Genomic DNA, 16041 nt, shown 5'->3' on the forward strand with positions numbered 1-16041 from the left:
ACACTTGTGTGCTACTGACCCCAAATCCCAAAAACCGCAGAATCTGTGACTATTTCCCAAATGACCATTAACTGACCATTTGTTCTTATCTCCAGTTTTAATCATTTTCCATGAACCGTTCTCAAAGAAATTAGGATTAGATTTGTACTTTATGCCAAATTCATGAATACATACAACAGTATTCTAGGTATTAAATACAATTAACAATAGAATTATATTTTAGAACTGATCCCAAATGGGCCTTTTTATCAACATAACCTATAGACTTGTACACTTTAATAAAGATAAATATTTGTCTTCGTCAGTTCCAAATCAGCATCTTTCTACACTTAATATATCAGGATAATTATATGCAAATAAGATGTATGTTTTGAGATCTTGATTACTTTGTTTTCCTTGCACAGCTTTGTGTCAAATAGTATCATGCTAAATGAACTTCATAAACATGCCTCAGACTTCAAATGCTGACTTAGTCTATTTGTATTCATGAACTGGGTCATTCCTCAGGGGTTTGCATTATGTTTTATTTAAATATTTACCAGTGGGATACAGACTGTTGCTATGGCTTCCACATGGGCTAAAGAAGATAAATCTGGTTGTTAAAGCATGTTGACAGACAATGAGGTTTGGGACCAATCAGTGAAGAGATTCACATGCAGTGTGAGTCACACAGAAAGACACTGATCATCATTTTTATGTTAATTTAAACAAACTTGTTGATTTCTAATTCCCTCTCTCTCTACTTGGTTATAGCTTTCTCATCTGTTTTTATTTACCTTATCAAAATGAGCCTTTTTCATTCATGAACACTGCATGGAATACTCTACTCCACAATGCAATGCCCTCGCTGACCTTCAATTTCACTGTGATGGATTAAACTCTATATGCAATAGTTAATATTTGAATTTTAAGATATTTCATGCAAAATTGCAATAAAAATGGAAAATAGCAATTTCCTACTATTTTTTTACTACTTCTTTTATAGAGTAGGCAGTATATAGTGTAATATACGGTGCTCAATAAGTAGTTTTTACTATTCCACTCTGAACACAGCCGAATTCTCAGGCTGCCATGGAAATCTGTTGAAGGAAATTAAATAGACATGGTGACTCGCCGCTGGAGGTGGTGTATTATGGGATGTCCTAAGTGCGTCTCTCTCTAAACCGTAACCTTGAGTAGAACAAAAGACTGTCGAACCGGCTCTGTGTGTCCTTGCCTCTCCTTGTTTTTTTTTTTTTTTTCCTCTTCCATTCTCCTCTCCATTTATTTCCTCGTCAGGGTTTCTGTCCTACTCTGACCTCTCCTGTCTGCTTTCATTTGTAAACAGGGAACAGAATGAAGCCATGTGTTCACCTGGACACTAGAACACATTTGTCTATTACTGCTTGAATAAGCAGACCATGATGCACTTCACGTAGTGTCTGAATATCAAATTTGTTGCCGTTAATGGCTTTAGTAATACTTTGTCATTCAACAAAGCACAGTGTTTCTGGCAGTCCACACTAAGTCCACACCAAAAGGAATTACATTTACTCGAGTTATGCATTTGCGCTTTGAATCAAGTACGGTGAGATAAAGGCTGGGTGACGCAAAACAATTCAAAGACAATAAATTGACAACATGTCTTTCAATTACACTCCCCCTGCTGCAATAAGAAAATTCTGTAGAAAACACTGGCAAAGCGATTAATTTAATTGAATCGAGTGATCATATCTGACTGTGCAAATATAGGCCTACAGTATTTATTATGGTTTATTCCAAAACCTCAAGGTGAGTCTCACCTCAATATCTGGTCGTGCCAGTAGCAGAGAGATGTTAGTGCTGTCCTCTCTAGTCAGGATGGCCACTGCTTCCTCTCTGTTCTGCACATCCATCCCATTTATCTGAACGCAGATACACATTACACATCATTTTACAACACATATCAAGTTAAAATAGCTAATCACTGCAGCATCTGTAAGATGCACAGCATTTGTATCATTACAAAACCAGTGTTTTATTTAGTTTTCCTAAAGAAGCTACTGAATATACTCATAAATCACAAAGAGCTGATGCCTGAGAAGGCAAAATTGTAATAAAAATCAGTATGCAAATTTCAGTAACACTTTATTTTAAGGTCCAGTTCTAGTTATTAACAAACCATTAACTACGTCTTTTGCCTCAATAAACTGCTTATTAATAGTTAGTAAGGTAGTTGTTAAGTTCATGTATTGGGTAGGATTAGGGATGTAGAATATGGTCATGTGGAATATGTGCTTTATAAGTACTAATACACCTCCAATATGTTAATAATAGGCATGCTAATAAGTAACTAGTTAATAGTGAGAATTGTTCCTATAATAAAGTCTTACCCAAATTTCTGAACAGGATCAATTTATGTAATTTTAGTGTTTGTCTTGTGGAATAAAAGTAAATATATACATCAATACATCAATAATATGTTCTTTAGGGCAGTACTAAATAATAATACTCATCAAATGTTGATGATCCCTCTTATTTTAAAGACAATGATAAGCATCTTAAAGAGTTTGGAAGAGGTATTTCTTAAGCAGAGAATTCAAATGCGTATAAAATGCTTTTTTCCCATCCCAAACAGGATCAATATCTACTAGCTCGCTATTAAAAAGAAGTTGTTCAAGCCACTAACCTTAAACTTAATTTGAATTTTTTTTAAGCAGTTTTGCTTAAGGAAGTTGAATTACCTGCAATATTCTGTCTCCCTCACGGATTCGGCCGTCTTTAGCTGCAATGCTATTAGGGTTGACCTGCAACGACAAGATAAGACACAGAATATTGACTTCTCAGACATCTTTAAGGAATATTTCAGGTAAATACAACTAAAAGCTGCTCAATGGAAAATAATTAAAACCATTAAGTAAAGATCATGTTCCATAAAGATATTTTGAAAATTTCCTACCTTAAATATATCAAAACTTAATATTTGATTAGTAATATGCATTGCTAAGTATTTCATTTGGACAACTTTAAAGGCGATTTTCTCAGTATTTAGATTTGTTTTTGCACCCTCAGATTCCAGATTTTCAAATCTCAGCCAAATATTGTTCTAACAAACCATACATCAACGGAAAGCTTATTTATTTTTTTGTTACATCCAAAATTAGTAATTTACACTTGTTAGCCCATGCATTAAATGCATTGTAATTGTCATGCTCAAGTAGAATGATCTTGTATTTACCCTGATTCTTGAGGGACAAAATAGTGTAATATGACTTAATATGACATTTTATTTAAATGAATGAACATAAGGGCTTAGGTTCACAGTCCTCCCTCAGCCTTCATTCATAATTCATCGGTCAGCATATTCCCATTATTCCCCATTCCTCACCTCACCCACGTAGATACCCAGATCCTCTTCATCATCAGTGCGATAACACACCGTTAAACCCAGTTTATCTTGCTGACAAGATTTATACAGTTCCACCTCCTGAAGAAAAACAGATAGAGAGAGAATTAAACAAACAGAGATAAGATGCTTCTCCACCCGGATTTCAGTCTAAAACAAACTTAAAGTAGAGGAAGTTTAAAGAGACAGCGCTGACCTCATACTCCAGGTCATCTTGTCTGTCCACCTCATGTTGACTAATGTCAAAGTAGTCCGTCGGGTCATAGTACACATGGTCAATAGGAGGGCTGAGAAGAAACATAATATCAAAAAGCAAAATATAAAATTAACCACTTTTTTTTAAATGACATTTTACAGTATATAAATATAAAACTTCTTAAAAATTGCAATAACATTTCACAATATTTTTACTGTATTTTTGATCAAACAAATGCTTGAAGAGCATAAGAGACTTTAAAAAATGTTACAATTTTACATAGATTTTTGTATTGCATACAAAATGCACATATTGCATAAAAATAGCATTGTTTTTTTTAAAGTGTTTTTCCTTAACAGAAACAACCACTATCTTCTCCCACACCACACTTACAGCTGGCTGAAGAGGTATGGCTCTGGCATGGGCGGCAGTGGAGGGGAAGGAGGCGACGCTGGTCTGTTGTGATGGACGGGTCTGCCTAATGTCACCATGTGCTGGAAGCTAATATCTGTCTGCGTCCCGCTGTCCACACAGTCAGTCATTACCGTCGTCCCTCCACCAGCTCCAGGCACACCTGCTTTCCTCCTCGGACCCCACCTCATGTTCCTCCTGCAGCGCAGTGCATGCAGGGTCTGCTCCTGAGAGAGCTGAGACAAGTCTCTACTGTTCACCTGGACAAATATATAAATGGTGAGAGGATTACCACTTAGAATTTTAATGTATGTGATCCTAGACCACAAAACCAGTCATAAGGGTCAGCTGAGGTTAAATTGAGGTTTATACATCATCTGAAAGATGAATAAATAAGCTTTCCATTGATGCATGGTTTGTTAGGACAATATTTGGCTGAGATTTGAAAATCTGGAATCTGAGGGTGCAAAAAAAATCAAAATACTGAGAAAATTGCCTTTAAAGTTGTCCAAAATGAAGCTCTTAGAAATGCATATTATTAATCAAAAATGAACTTTTGATATATTTAAGGTAGGAAATTTACACAATATCTTCATGGAACATGATCTTTACCTAATATCCTAATGATTTTTGGCATAAAAGAAAAATCGCTAATTTTGACCCATACAATGTATTGTTGGCTATTGCTATAAATATACCCGTGCTACTCATGGTACTTTTGTAGTCCAGGGTCACGTTTTCCATTCTCCTTAATATTTCGAAATTAAAGACATATTTTACGTAACTTAAATACAAAGCTCACATTTTTGAAACTAAGATGAAAAAAGCATGGTTAACAAATGTTATACATTAGCAACAAGCTGATTTTAATAGATTATGCACATATAAGGAAACAAAAGGAGCCTGTTAAAAGATCAAATAGTCTGAAAATTTTGCTTGTAACCAGTGTTATTTTAGTATTATTTATAGACTATTGTAGTTTTTAGCAATATTTTGAAGGTATGTTTTCAGCTTTTAGTATGTTTTAAGAAATCTGTTATGTGCTTTTGTCATTTTATTTTTTTATATTTACATTTTGTATTATGTTTTAGCAGTTTAAGTACTTTGACTTAAAGGATCAGTTCACTTCCAGATTAAAAAAGTTCTGTAAAAAAAGTAATGCACAAAGTCAAGCTAGTATAAATATGTGTGTATATATACATATATATACACACACACACACACATATATATATATATATATATATATATATATTAAATAAGACCCTTATTCCTCTGCGAGTTTAGAGGACCTTTAACGCACTGATCCCCATTGAAGTCCATTATATGGAAAAAAATCCTGGTATGTTTTCCTCAAAAACCTTTATTTCTTTTTAACTGAAGAAAGAAAGAACATCCTGGATGACATGGGGTGAGTAAATTATCAGGAATTTTTTTATTCTGGAAGTGAACTAATTCTTTATCCTTATTTCAATGACAAATGCAACATTTCTAATTTGTTTCAAATTTTTTTCATTTAATAGTTATTATTTTTCCTATTTGTAGCTTTATTTAAAGTCCCCCTGTAGTCAAAAATGTATCCCTTAAAACTGATCTTTGATCATCAAAATAACATATTTAAATGTTTTTTTCCTTGTGAAAATAATTTAAATCTATCCTTTGACGTGATTGGTTACTGAGGTTTGTGACGTAGCTAAAAAAGGCTGTTTCAACCGGCATTTCTGGGACAGCCTTTGGGAAACTATAGTTTTAAGGAAAAAATACTCAGCAATGGTGTTGATTAATGGACTGGCACATGGTTTGTTTTAAAAACACCACATAGAAAAATAAACAACATAAAAATCTTGATTTTCACTACAGGGTGGACTTTAAATGATCAAAAACAATTTATAATAGATTTAGTTTTTGGAGCAAGTAACACTGATTAAGTAGACTTAATAGAAAAAAAGGTTAAGAATGTACAGGCAATAACACTGTAACACATGAAGAATACATGAAGGGAGATAGATATTTTGCTCTAATACTTAAAGAAGTTATTGAAGATAGAAATCTTCACAATGTGAGAGAACAAATTCAACATAAAGATGCACAGACTGAATGTTTGTTAGTATGAGAGACATTCTTTGAATAACAGTGAACAGCTGTTGGATGCTTATCAGCGTACATAACAAAACAAATGTAACAGATGTGGTTAGTTAAAAAGATAGTTCACCCAAAGGAAACCAAAATTCTGTCATCATTTATTCACCCTCATTTTCCAACCCCAATGTCTTTCTTTCTTCTGTGGAACACAAAAGAAGATATTTTAATGAATGTTTTAACTGTCCATACCATGAAAGTCAGTGACGTCCAAAACAACACTTAACCTTAATGACTCTTTCATTATATGAAAAAAGCCAAAATATCCTAATTTGGCTTCCACAGATGAAATTATCAGGGTGAATAAATATACGGCAAACTATCCATTTAATATGAGTACTTACAACATAACATCTAAACATCCACAACGGTCACTAGTCGAAAGGAACGCACAACATTTACTCAGACATAAAAAATGAAACCTTTATTCCAACCTCCCCATTTAAAGTGCACAGCATGCCGTTTATCTGCCCCCTCTGTGGGTAGAAAGAGAAGGAAGAATTAAGATGGGGGAAAAAACATATCCACCAAGAAAGTCCAGTTCATTTAGTGCTGAGGAGACAGTCGAGAAACTGCAATAAGGGAAACTACATACAACTCAGCAGAATAAAGTCTCATGGTGATAAATGACCACAACACTCAATATCTGCAGAGAAAAGGGTTTTAAAGTGTGTGTTTAAGGGTTTAATATATAAGATGTAATATTGTAGATATACCCTATGGTATGAAATTCCTAAAGACGCGTTTCGTTTATACAGAATGCCTGATTTACATCTTAGATATATTTATGTTTAAATAACACATTGGTCATGTCATTCGTGACAGCTATTTTCATGCAACTTCTTGTCCACTCTTGTTAAAAAAAGAGTTTAATTGTGTTAAATGTGCATTTGTACTTCAGAACTATTTAGACATTTACAATAAACATGCAATTAAGTATCTGAAAACTACATTCAGTTCACACTTAAGTACTTTTGAAGGGCAGATCATCAGATCATCTTTGACCTCTGACCTCTGTGCCTCTCTGACCCTTCCCAGAGGCTTATGAAGCACTAGCGTAGTTGTATGAAAGTGATCCCTTCTAACTTATTCCTGCGTATTTGTGTGGAGGTATGGATGAGACTGGTAATCCCTGCCGCGAGAGCGATTGGTAATTAGGGATTAGAGTGATAACATTCAGCAGGATTCTGATGGAAACAGCGTGAGTTTTTAGCTCAGGTCAGGGTGGGCGGCTTCATCAAAGAACACCGTGCTGCTACAACAGCCAGAAAACCCTGAGCAAAGACACTTTTCCTCCCTCGCCTTCCTCCTCCAGTGACTCCGATTTAAATTCTGCTGCTCTAAATACTGCGTCAAGTAGTAGAATTAGTATGGATGAAGTTATTCCTCACAGACGCACATACTGCAGGTTTCTGAAAGGGTAATGGATATTCATTAATAGGCCGGACGGAACCTGCACACTTTTTTGAAGGAACTCTCCTCGATTTGCAGGCTTTGCATAACCAAACACCCCCAAGCCTATAGCATTACAAATCTGTAAGCTACAAAACACAACCCTGATTTCACACATCATTCATTGCAAACACAGTGTTAAGTGTTGTATTCTCAGTGTCACCAATTGTTGTAAACCGTCAGTTTGATCTTTCATCTCAACTACTGTCACGGCAGAGCAGTAGTTGAAAAGAATCATCGTTTTATAGTAGAGTTTCTGTTACAGTGACCATTCATTAATGTTTTAATTAGGGATGTGCAAAACGTCTCGGTTACATATGTAACCTTCTTTCCCTGAAGGAGGGAACGGAGGCGTCATGTCGATGACAGACTAATTTGGAATGGAAAGGAAGGAAAGGACGTGATGTGTGGCCAAATATGGTGACCCATACTCAGAATTTGTGCTCTGCATTTAATCCATCCCACACACAGTAGTGAACACACACACACACCATGAACACACACCCAGAGCAGTGGGCAGCCATATTGCTGTAGCACCCAGGGCACCCAAACACATCCCCCCATGACAATCCCTGCCGGACCTGAGACTCGAACCCACAACCTTTGGGTTACAAGTTTGACTCTCTAACCATCAGTCGTGGAGAGACCAATCTACTTCGAGTGTAAGCTAAATGAGCCAATGCACATTGGCATGCGATAATTGCATCCAGCTGCCACTCGTCACGGCATGAGCATAAATAGGCAGCAGGTGCAACGCGTACTCAGGTTTTCGTTGAGGAACCGACACTTTGTTGGTGTGACCCCGACACTTAGCGGTGGTACGGTAACTATGGCGACGAGACGTGATGTCTCCATTCCCTCCTTCAGGAAACGAGGGTTACATACGTAACTGAGATTTCAGTCAGTCATTCCATTCCCTTTCAGTCAGTCATTCCAACGTCACAACAATGACCGACGAATTGGTAATCCCTACCAAAGTGCCACAGGTTCTGCCCCTTCCAGTGTCCTGTGCGAGTCTCCTGCACCCCTTGTTAGAGCTTGGGCCAGGGCTCACACCAGGAAGACCAACCACTCTTGTCTATGCACTACCCACTCTGTGGGATTGGATAACACTGGGAAATATACCTGTTCATTGAACAGGGACACTCCGGAAGCCCCATCTTCCTGAAGGAGGTTCAGGTGGCAACTACACATATGGATTAACCCATTAGGGCCTCTGTACATATGGCGGAATTTGGGGTGGTTGTAACCCCCTTGCAGGGATGGAAGAAAGAGTCTGCCAACGAAACACAGGCTTAAAGGATAATTTCACTTTGAAACAAATTGACAGTTTATATACTTTTTAACCTCAAATGCTCGTCTTGTCTAGGTCTACATTGTTTTTTACAAAGTAAACATGCAAAGAATATCAAACGCCCTTTACGAAACAAAAAGGCACAACAGCAATGTAGGATGAATTTGACACTGAAGAAGAAAACGAGACAAGAGTTTTTCGACCTACCCTAACTGTATTGACCCAGATAACACAGACTACACATGTACATCACAGAAACGAGACAAGACAAGCATTTGACGTTAAAAAGTATTTAAACTGTCACTTTGTTTCAAAAATGTTGTCACTTTGTTTCACTATATAAGACCCTTCTTCTTCAGCTGGGATTGTTTAGACCCCTTTGATGCTGCATTTAAACTGCATTTTAGAAGTTCAAACTTAGGGGGCACCATTGAAGTCCACTATATGGAGAGAAATTCTGGAATGTTTTCCTCAAGAAACATAATTTCTTCACCACTGAAGAAAGACAGACACGAACATCTTGGATGACAAGGGGGTGAGTAAGGTAAATTATCTGTAAATGTTTGTTCTGGAAGTGATCTTCTCTTTTAAAGCTATACCGTGGAAGAATACACATATGGGATCCCCTCAGGGTCACTACATGTGGAACCCAGCCTTCTACTGGTTTCCAAGAATACATAGAGTGAATGCCACATCTTGCTGCTGAGGGTGATGGAGGAGCTCGACAAGGAGCCAGGGCCTCTCGGTGCCAAACCCTGTTTTACATTGAGAACACAGGAGGATGCCGACTCAACACAAAGGCTACCAAATCTAGTGAACCTGTTGGAGGTGCCCAACCTGCAGCTCTACAAATATCTGTCAGCGAGGTGCCCCATGTCAAGTGCCCAGGAGGATGCAATACTCCTAGTGGAGTGAGTGCAACCTGAGCGCTTGATGCAGTGCTTGATAGGCCAAGCGATGGCATCCACTATCCGGTGGGCCATCCTCTGCTTGGAGACCCCTTCTGCCGACCTCCATGACAGACAAAGAGCTGGTCTGAGGTCCTGAAGCTTTGTGTCCAGTTCGGTAAAGCACGGACAGGAAAAAGAAAAGCTAAGGCTGGGTCTGCCCCCTCCAGGGATAATGCTTGCAGGTTCACTACCTGGTTCCTGAAGGGAGTGGTAGGAACCTTGGGCACATAGCCAGGCCGAGGTCTCAGAGTTGCATGGGAGTCATCCTGCCCAGAGTCTAGGCATGATTCATCGAGCAAAAATGTGTGTGGGTCCCCTGCACTCTTGATGGAGGCCAATGCAACCAGAAGCAGAGTCTTCATTAATGAAACTTCAGCTCGACTGACTGTAAAGGCTCGAATGGGACCTGCTGGAGTGCTCTGAGCACCAGACTCAGGTCCCAAGACAGTATAGAGGGAGGGCAAAGAGGATTCAGTCTTCTCGCCCCCCTACAGAATCCGATGACCAGGTTGTGCTTCACAGCACAGCTGTTGTTTGATTTTTGCTAATTTGAATGCATTAAAATATAGTATGTGAGCACAGACAGTATGAGAGAAGTGAACAAATGTAAAAGGTTAACTCTAGGCAGAATGAAAATATGATACAAATATAAAATTAATATTCTAATAAGTGCATGACGTCATTTAGTGGCTTTAGCTTTTTTTTTTAGCTTACACTTCAGATCGACTTCTGTTTGGTTTTGATCATCATGTTTATCGTGGCCACGCTAAAATGACATAGTTCATTATTTACATGCGTTTTAAAGCTTTATCAGTTTAAACTTTTGATATACAGATATACAGTACACAAAGAAAGCCAGCTGTGATATGGCATATGTCGTTTGAGTATTAAATTCTCTTTTGCTTCTAATTGTGCTTAAACTGTCAAATACACACACGGTTATGTACAATTAGAGTTATATTAAAAAAAATGTTGTGCCTCCGTTCACGAGAGTGACATTTCAGAGGTGATAAACATATTCTCACTGGAGCTAACGCTACGCCTACATCCTACATGATCCGCTGGATGCTAGAGATTATGGTTTATAAAGTTTTAAATATGGATATTTTTCTTACACAAATGCATTGATTCACTTTAGAAGATCGTTATTAACCCTCCGGAGCCATGTGGAGCACTTTTTATGATGCACATTATTGGGTTTAAAAATCTCAACACCCATTATAAAGCCTGGATGAGCGAGGACATTTTTTAATATAACTCCAATTGTATTTGTCTGAAAGAAGGAAGTCATATACACTTTGAGGATAAGTAATCATGGGGTAATTTTCATTTTTGGGCGAACTATCCCTTTAAGTCTATACCACTCTTTTAAACCAGACCGAAATTTCATCTGAATTGAGCTCTGTTGAGTCAGCTGAAGTATTTACAATTCATTCCAATCCAATTATGAACTGTTAATTTTATAATAAGGGTTTTGTTCCACCCAGTGTTTTTCTCACTATTCCGTTTCACTTTGGAATTCTATAGATTAAACAACTGATTTGTGAATGGCTTTTCACGTTGACTTTAATGTCTGAATTCTGTGGAAATTCTGCAGTTCTTCCTACAGTATTGAATTGGCACAGACTCAGTGCGTGGCATTTGCTGACAATGACCTTGTCTCCCGTCTGGAGATTTCTATACAAACCGATTTGTCCCTCCAAAATCCATTTCAACACAATATTACTGCTGCTGTGTTGTGCCCAGATTTGCCACACTGGACTTGAGGATTCATCGTCCCTCAGTTTTTAATAGTCTTGCTGTAAAGGCCACTTTTCTCGGCTGTCAGATCATTTCCAAGGATACGACCGTCAGGGGCACTGGCTTTCATAAACGCAATCATGCACACAGTTTAACACGTCTTCCCTAGTCAGAGCCATAAACACGCACACATTCTTGAAGCGTAGTTCGGAAGGACGGTTTAATTAACAGTAAGCGATGATTTATTACATAGGAGATGTCCTCATCTCCGGCACGGAGGCATAACTGCGTCCCCAGACGCTAATTCGAGCTGGCGTAATGCGGAATACATCTCCAGCCGCACGTCCGCTCCTGTGGCTGCAGGGTTACGGGTCCACAGACAGATAAATGATTGCGGAGGAACAGAGCTAGGTGTGGAGTAAAGACACAAAGACAGCGACTGGTCTTCAGTATTCCTTATGAAGCTGCAGTACAGAACAGAAGGGGGATGGAAGGGGAAGTTCAAAGAAGGTGACAGACAGAGAGAGACAAAACAGGGGGAAGGGAAAGAGAGACACAGAGAGACTATCTCAGCCTCTACTGCCTACACAAACAGCATTTTAACCATGACTGGCACTACGGGGGTCTCAAGGGTCAAACTGGTTATTAAATACAACCTATGGATATAATTTAACTGTCATTTATTTTTATTATTATTGACTATCATTATTTATCAACGTGTAAGTTTAATGTATTGAATTAATTATATATCTTGTCTTATATTTGTTGGATGTTGATCATATTAATTCCACATTTGTTTTCTTGCAGACTTAATGAGGGGAGCAGATGCTACTGTTATTTTATTTTAATCCTGATATTTTATGAAGAGGTTTGAATTATACACCATGTCAGACAGGGTAGTAATCATAATTATGTTACCTCTCATGCTGCGTCTTAATCAAGTTTGTTGTCTCTCAACCTCTGGATGATGTTTTTTCAAGCTGTATTTGTTTTTGGAACAAACATTTTGTGCACTAATTTCAGTGGTTTATTAGTATTAGCATTAACTTCTTTTAAAAGTGCTTATTACAGAAATAATATACTTTAAATGAATATACTATATATAAGTTTGAACTGAATTGTACACTTTCAGACACTTAATTGCATGTTATTTAGAATTAAATGAAAATATGTTATTGTTTATGTAATTCAAATTTAAAGTCGGTTAAGTAGGACATGCGCACATCTTTATATATAATTTTATAATTCTATTGGAATATTTATCTTTAAAAATGGTTAAAGTGCACTGCTGAAGGCACTGACAAGCATTTATGATAAAACTAAAATATTTTTATGTAATTTCTGTGAAACTTGTGTCATGTATTTAAATTTGTAATTGCACATTTGTGATGTTAAAGTTGCAACTTTATAATATCTTAACTGTAAATTATAATTCTAAAATTATGATCAAGTAATTCATGCATATATTAGTATGTTACTCAACACATCAAAATAAGCGTAAAAAAGATGATTAAAGCATAATGAATTAAAATGTGCTTTTACGTAAAACTTAAGCGCACTTTAAAAGCATAGACATTAAAATTTCAAATTACACATAAGAGGCCTTTTATTTCATTAATATTTCATTGTTATATTATCTACACAGTTTAAAAAATATACTTTTAAGATTTGAAGTACACTACAAATGCACATTTAAGTGCACTTTTTTTTGTGTGAAAATGAAATACACAACACACAAATAGATGAAATAGTAATGAAATTTAGAATGAAGTGAATGATACTCATAATCAACATTTTTATTGTTTTTTCCACCACCTTTGATTTTCATTGCAATGCATTCTGGTATTAGCCTCTCCACAAAGAATATATACAATACTGATTTACTGTTTGCCCAGAACAACGTATAATTATGTTGCGTACCTTTAAAAACAGTCTGTTTATTAAAAGCTGTGCATTAATGCTACCTATTAAGGCAGCTCCATTAGGGTTAAGAACAAGCGAAATAGCAGGGAGACTGAGCTTGAAGTAGTTAATGGGATGAGTATTAATGGTGAGATGGCTGGTTTGCCTCTTATCTTGTTCCATCATGCTCTTGGATGGGTTTTAGAAATGGTCTTGGGTGCAGATTGCCACTGGCGTGTGTCTCCAGGAGCACAGCGGTACAAGGGGACAGATTGTAGGAATATATATCTGCAGAATAGCCTGAGGATTTTCATTTGAGGGTGTCATTTTCATGTAGATATTGGATGCACCCTTCAGACTGATTTACCTGCACAACACTATCTGCAGAATCAAATAAACCTTCCCCTTCTTTGCCACACATGTATACCTCTATTTTATACCAGCTAACACTGTACTTGGGTCTTGTGACCAGTGAAGCCCCCAAAGTATTGATTAATAAAGCCTAACTTTCACACAATTACTTGCAGAAAAGTATGTTATGACTTCAAAACAATTTTAACATCCTGCGCGATTTGAAAACTGATACTTCTGAAAGTTGTCATCACATATACAGCTTCATATGCATGAGTTTTCTAATTCAGTAGGTACAAATCCTGTAAAACTACAGTTCAACAAAACAGATCAAATCCACATACGGAAGTTAAAATAGGATGGCTGGATCAACAAATGCATTTTCATATCACTTTTGCATTTGTAAACACTATCAGGTAGGTTTAGGGTTGGGTTTGGTGTAGAGGGTATTTACAACATGACAGAGCATTAACCTTTAGCGACACTCCCTGGATATTTGAATTCTGAACAAACGCAATACGTGCCTCAAGCAGCGTAATAAAAATGCAGCAATACGTGCCTGTACCAGCGTAATAAAAATGTGCCATGGTCACGTACTGAACGTGAGTTTTAGTGCTACTCTCTGGACATTTCACTCTAAAACTGCCGTGAAATGTGCAGTAAGGTAAGTAAAAACGGTGTTGCAGGAATGTATATAGAGGCACGTATTTTCATGAGCCTGGGTGGAATTTATTATATGTACACTATTGTAATACAATATTGTCAATTTCTTCCTTATTTCTAGTACATAATTAGATCAAGTTCACTTGATTCATGTCATTTTGTGCAGATGCAAGTTGTAATGTTACATAGGGGTTGACCAGTTAAGGCCTGGCTGAATATCGGCACAGATATTTAGCATTTTTATGGTTAGCGGTCATTTTCAAAACTTTTATAGAAAGCATTTATAGAAAGTCTTTGTCAGAGCCCTTGTTATTCTTAATTTTGAGATTAATTTTCATTTTTGCACCAGACATATATATCGGTTCAAAATATCAGTCATCGGTCCACTTGATCGGTAATAATTGGTGTTAGCATCGGCCCTGAAAAACACATACCGGTCGACCCCTAGTTAAGATTACATATAAGATTAATCTCAAGATATAGGAAAATTTGTGCATTAGTACACCAATCAGATATATTTGTAGCAATAGCCAAAAATACATTGTATGTGTCAAAATTATACAAAATTTTTATGCCAAAAATCAGTAGAATATTAAGTAAAGATCATGTTCCGATCTATCATGAACTTAAATGATTTTATACAACAGTTCAGTAAATAAAAGTTGATACTGTGTTATAAACACAATATTATGTACATATGTACAAATGTACCTTTGAAACCATAGCAGAATTGTTGCGCGTCCCTGAGCAACACAGCAGTGTTTAGTTTCTGAATGAATCCATGTTTTGAACGAATCGTGTGAACCAATGACTCAAAAGCCCATTCATAAAGAGAGCCGTCTACTTCATTCCTGAACAAATTGTCCGTTTGAACGAATCGAATGAATAACTCATAAAGACATTTACTGCCACCTGCTGGCAGATTTAGTTTCTTATTTAGAGTATCATTTCATAAAAAATATATATAATAAAAATTTTAAAATTTAGGGATAGTAAAATAGGGATAGTTCACCCCAAATTTTTTAATTCTGTCATCTTTTATTCACCCTCATGTCGTTTCAAACCTTTCTTTTGTGGGACATAAAAGAAGGTATTTTGAAGACTGTTGGTAACAAAGCTGTTATGGTTACCCTGACTTTCATTATGTGAACAAAACATACTGAGATGTTTCTCAAATGATCTTCTTTTATGTTCCATAGTTTACGGTTCCATACTTTCTCATTTACCGCAAAAATAGCTTTAAATAATCTTTTGTGGGTATTTTTACAGTCAAATTTATTTTGCAATTAATTAGATTAATTAATCAAAACAATGTGTAATTAATTAGATTAATTATTATATACACACATGCATTGTCAATGATGAATTTAAAATAAGTCCAGTGATAATGTGCATGCAGATTGTAGAGTTCAGAATAAAAGTTTCCTTCAGTATTAGCCATAAATGATCAAATTCGTATCAAAAGTTCAAATTTTAATCAAATTTACATTCAAATAGTAATTATTCTACACTGAACTGAAACCAAAACCCTCAAAATGCAGGCATAAACTGCTTAAATCATCAGAATTCAGGCAGATTTA

General features: G+C 36.6%; 1 protein-coding gene across 4 annotated transcripts in view; it reads right to left on the bottom strand.

Annotated features, from left to right (window-relative positions):
- Window positions 1-16041, bottom strand: part of LOC127154558 (PDZ domain-containing protein 4) — a 67201-nt gene that overhangs the window by 4442 nt on the left and 46718 nt on the right. For 2 of the 4 annotated variants that reach the window (XM_051096169.1, XM_051096170.1), the window contains 6 exons: window positions 6532-6585; window positions 3954-4231; window positions 3561-3651; window positions 3347-3445; window positions 2703-2765; window positions 1782-1883 (listed from right to left, as the gene is read on the bottom strand). In XM_051096169.1, the coding sequence (XP_050952126.1) occupies window positions 1782-1883; window positions 2703-2765; window positions 3347-3445; window positions 3561-3651; window positions 3954-4231; window positions 6532-6585 (687 nt within the window). The remainder of the gene's footprint in view (window positions 1-1781; window positions 1884-2702; window positions 2766-3346; window positions 3446-3560; window positions 3652-3953; window positions 4232-6531; window positions 6586-16041) is intronic. The other 2 variants (XM_051096171.1, XM_051096172.1) reach the window with 2 other exon arrangements.

This window comes from Labeo rohita, chromosome 23, assembly GCF_022985175.1.
Source record: "Labeo rohita strain BAU-BD-2019 chromosome 23, IGBB_LRoh.1.0, whole genome shotgun sequence".
Classification (NCBI taxonomy): Eukaryota; Metazoa; Chordata; class Actinopteri; order Cypriniformes; family Cyprinidae; genus Labeo; species Labeo rohita.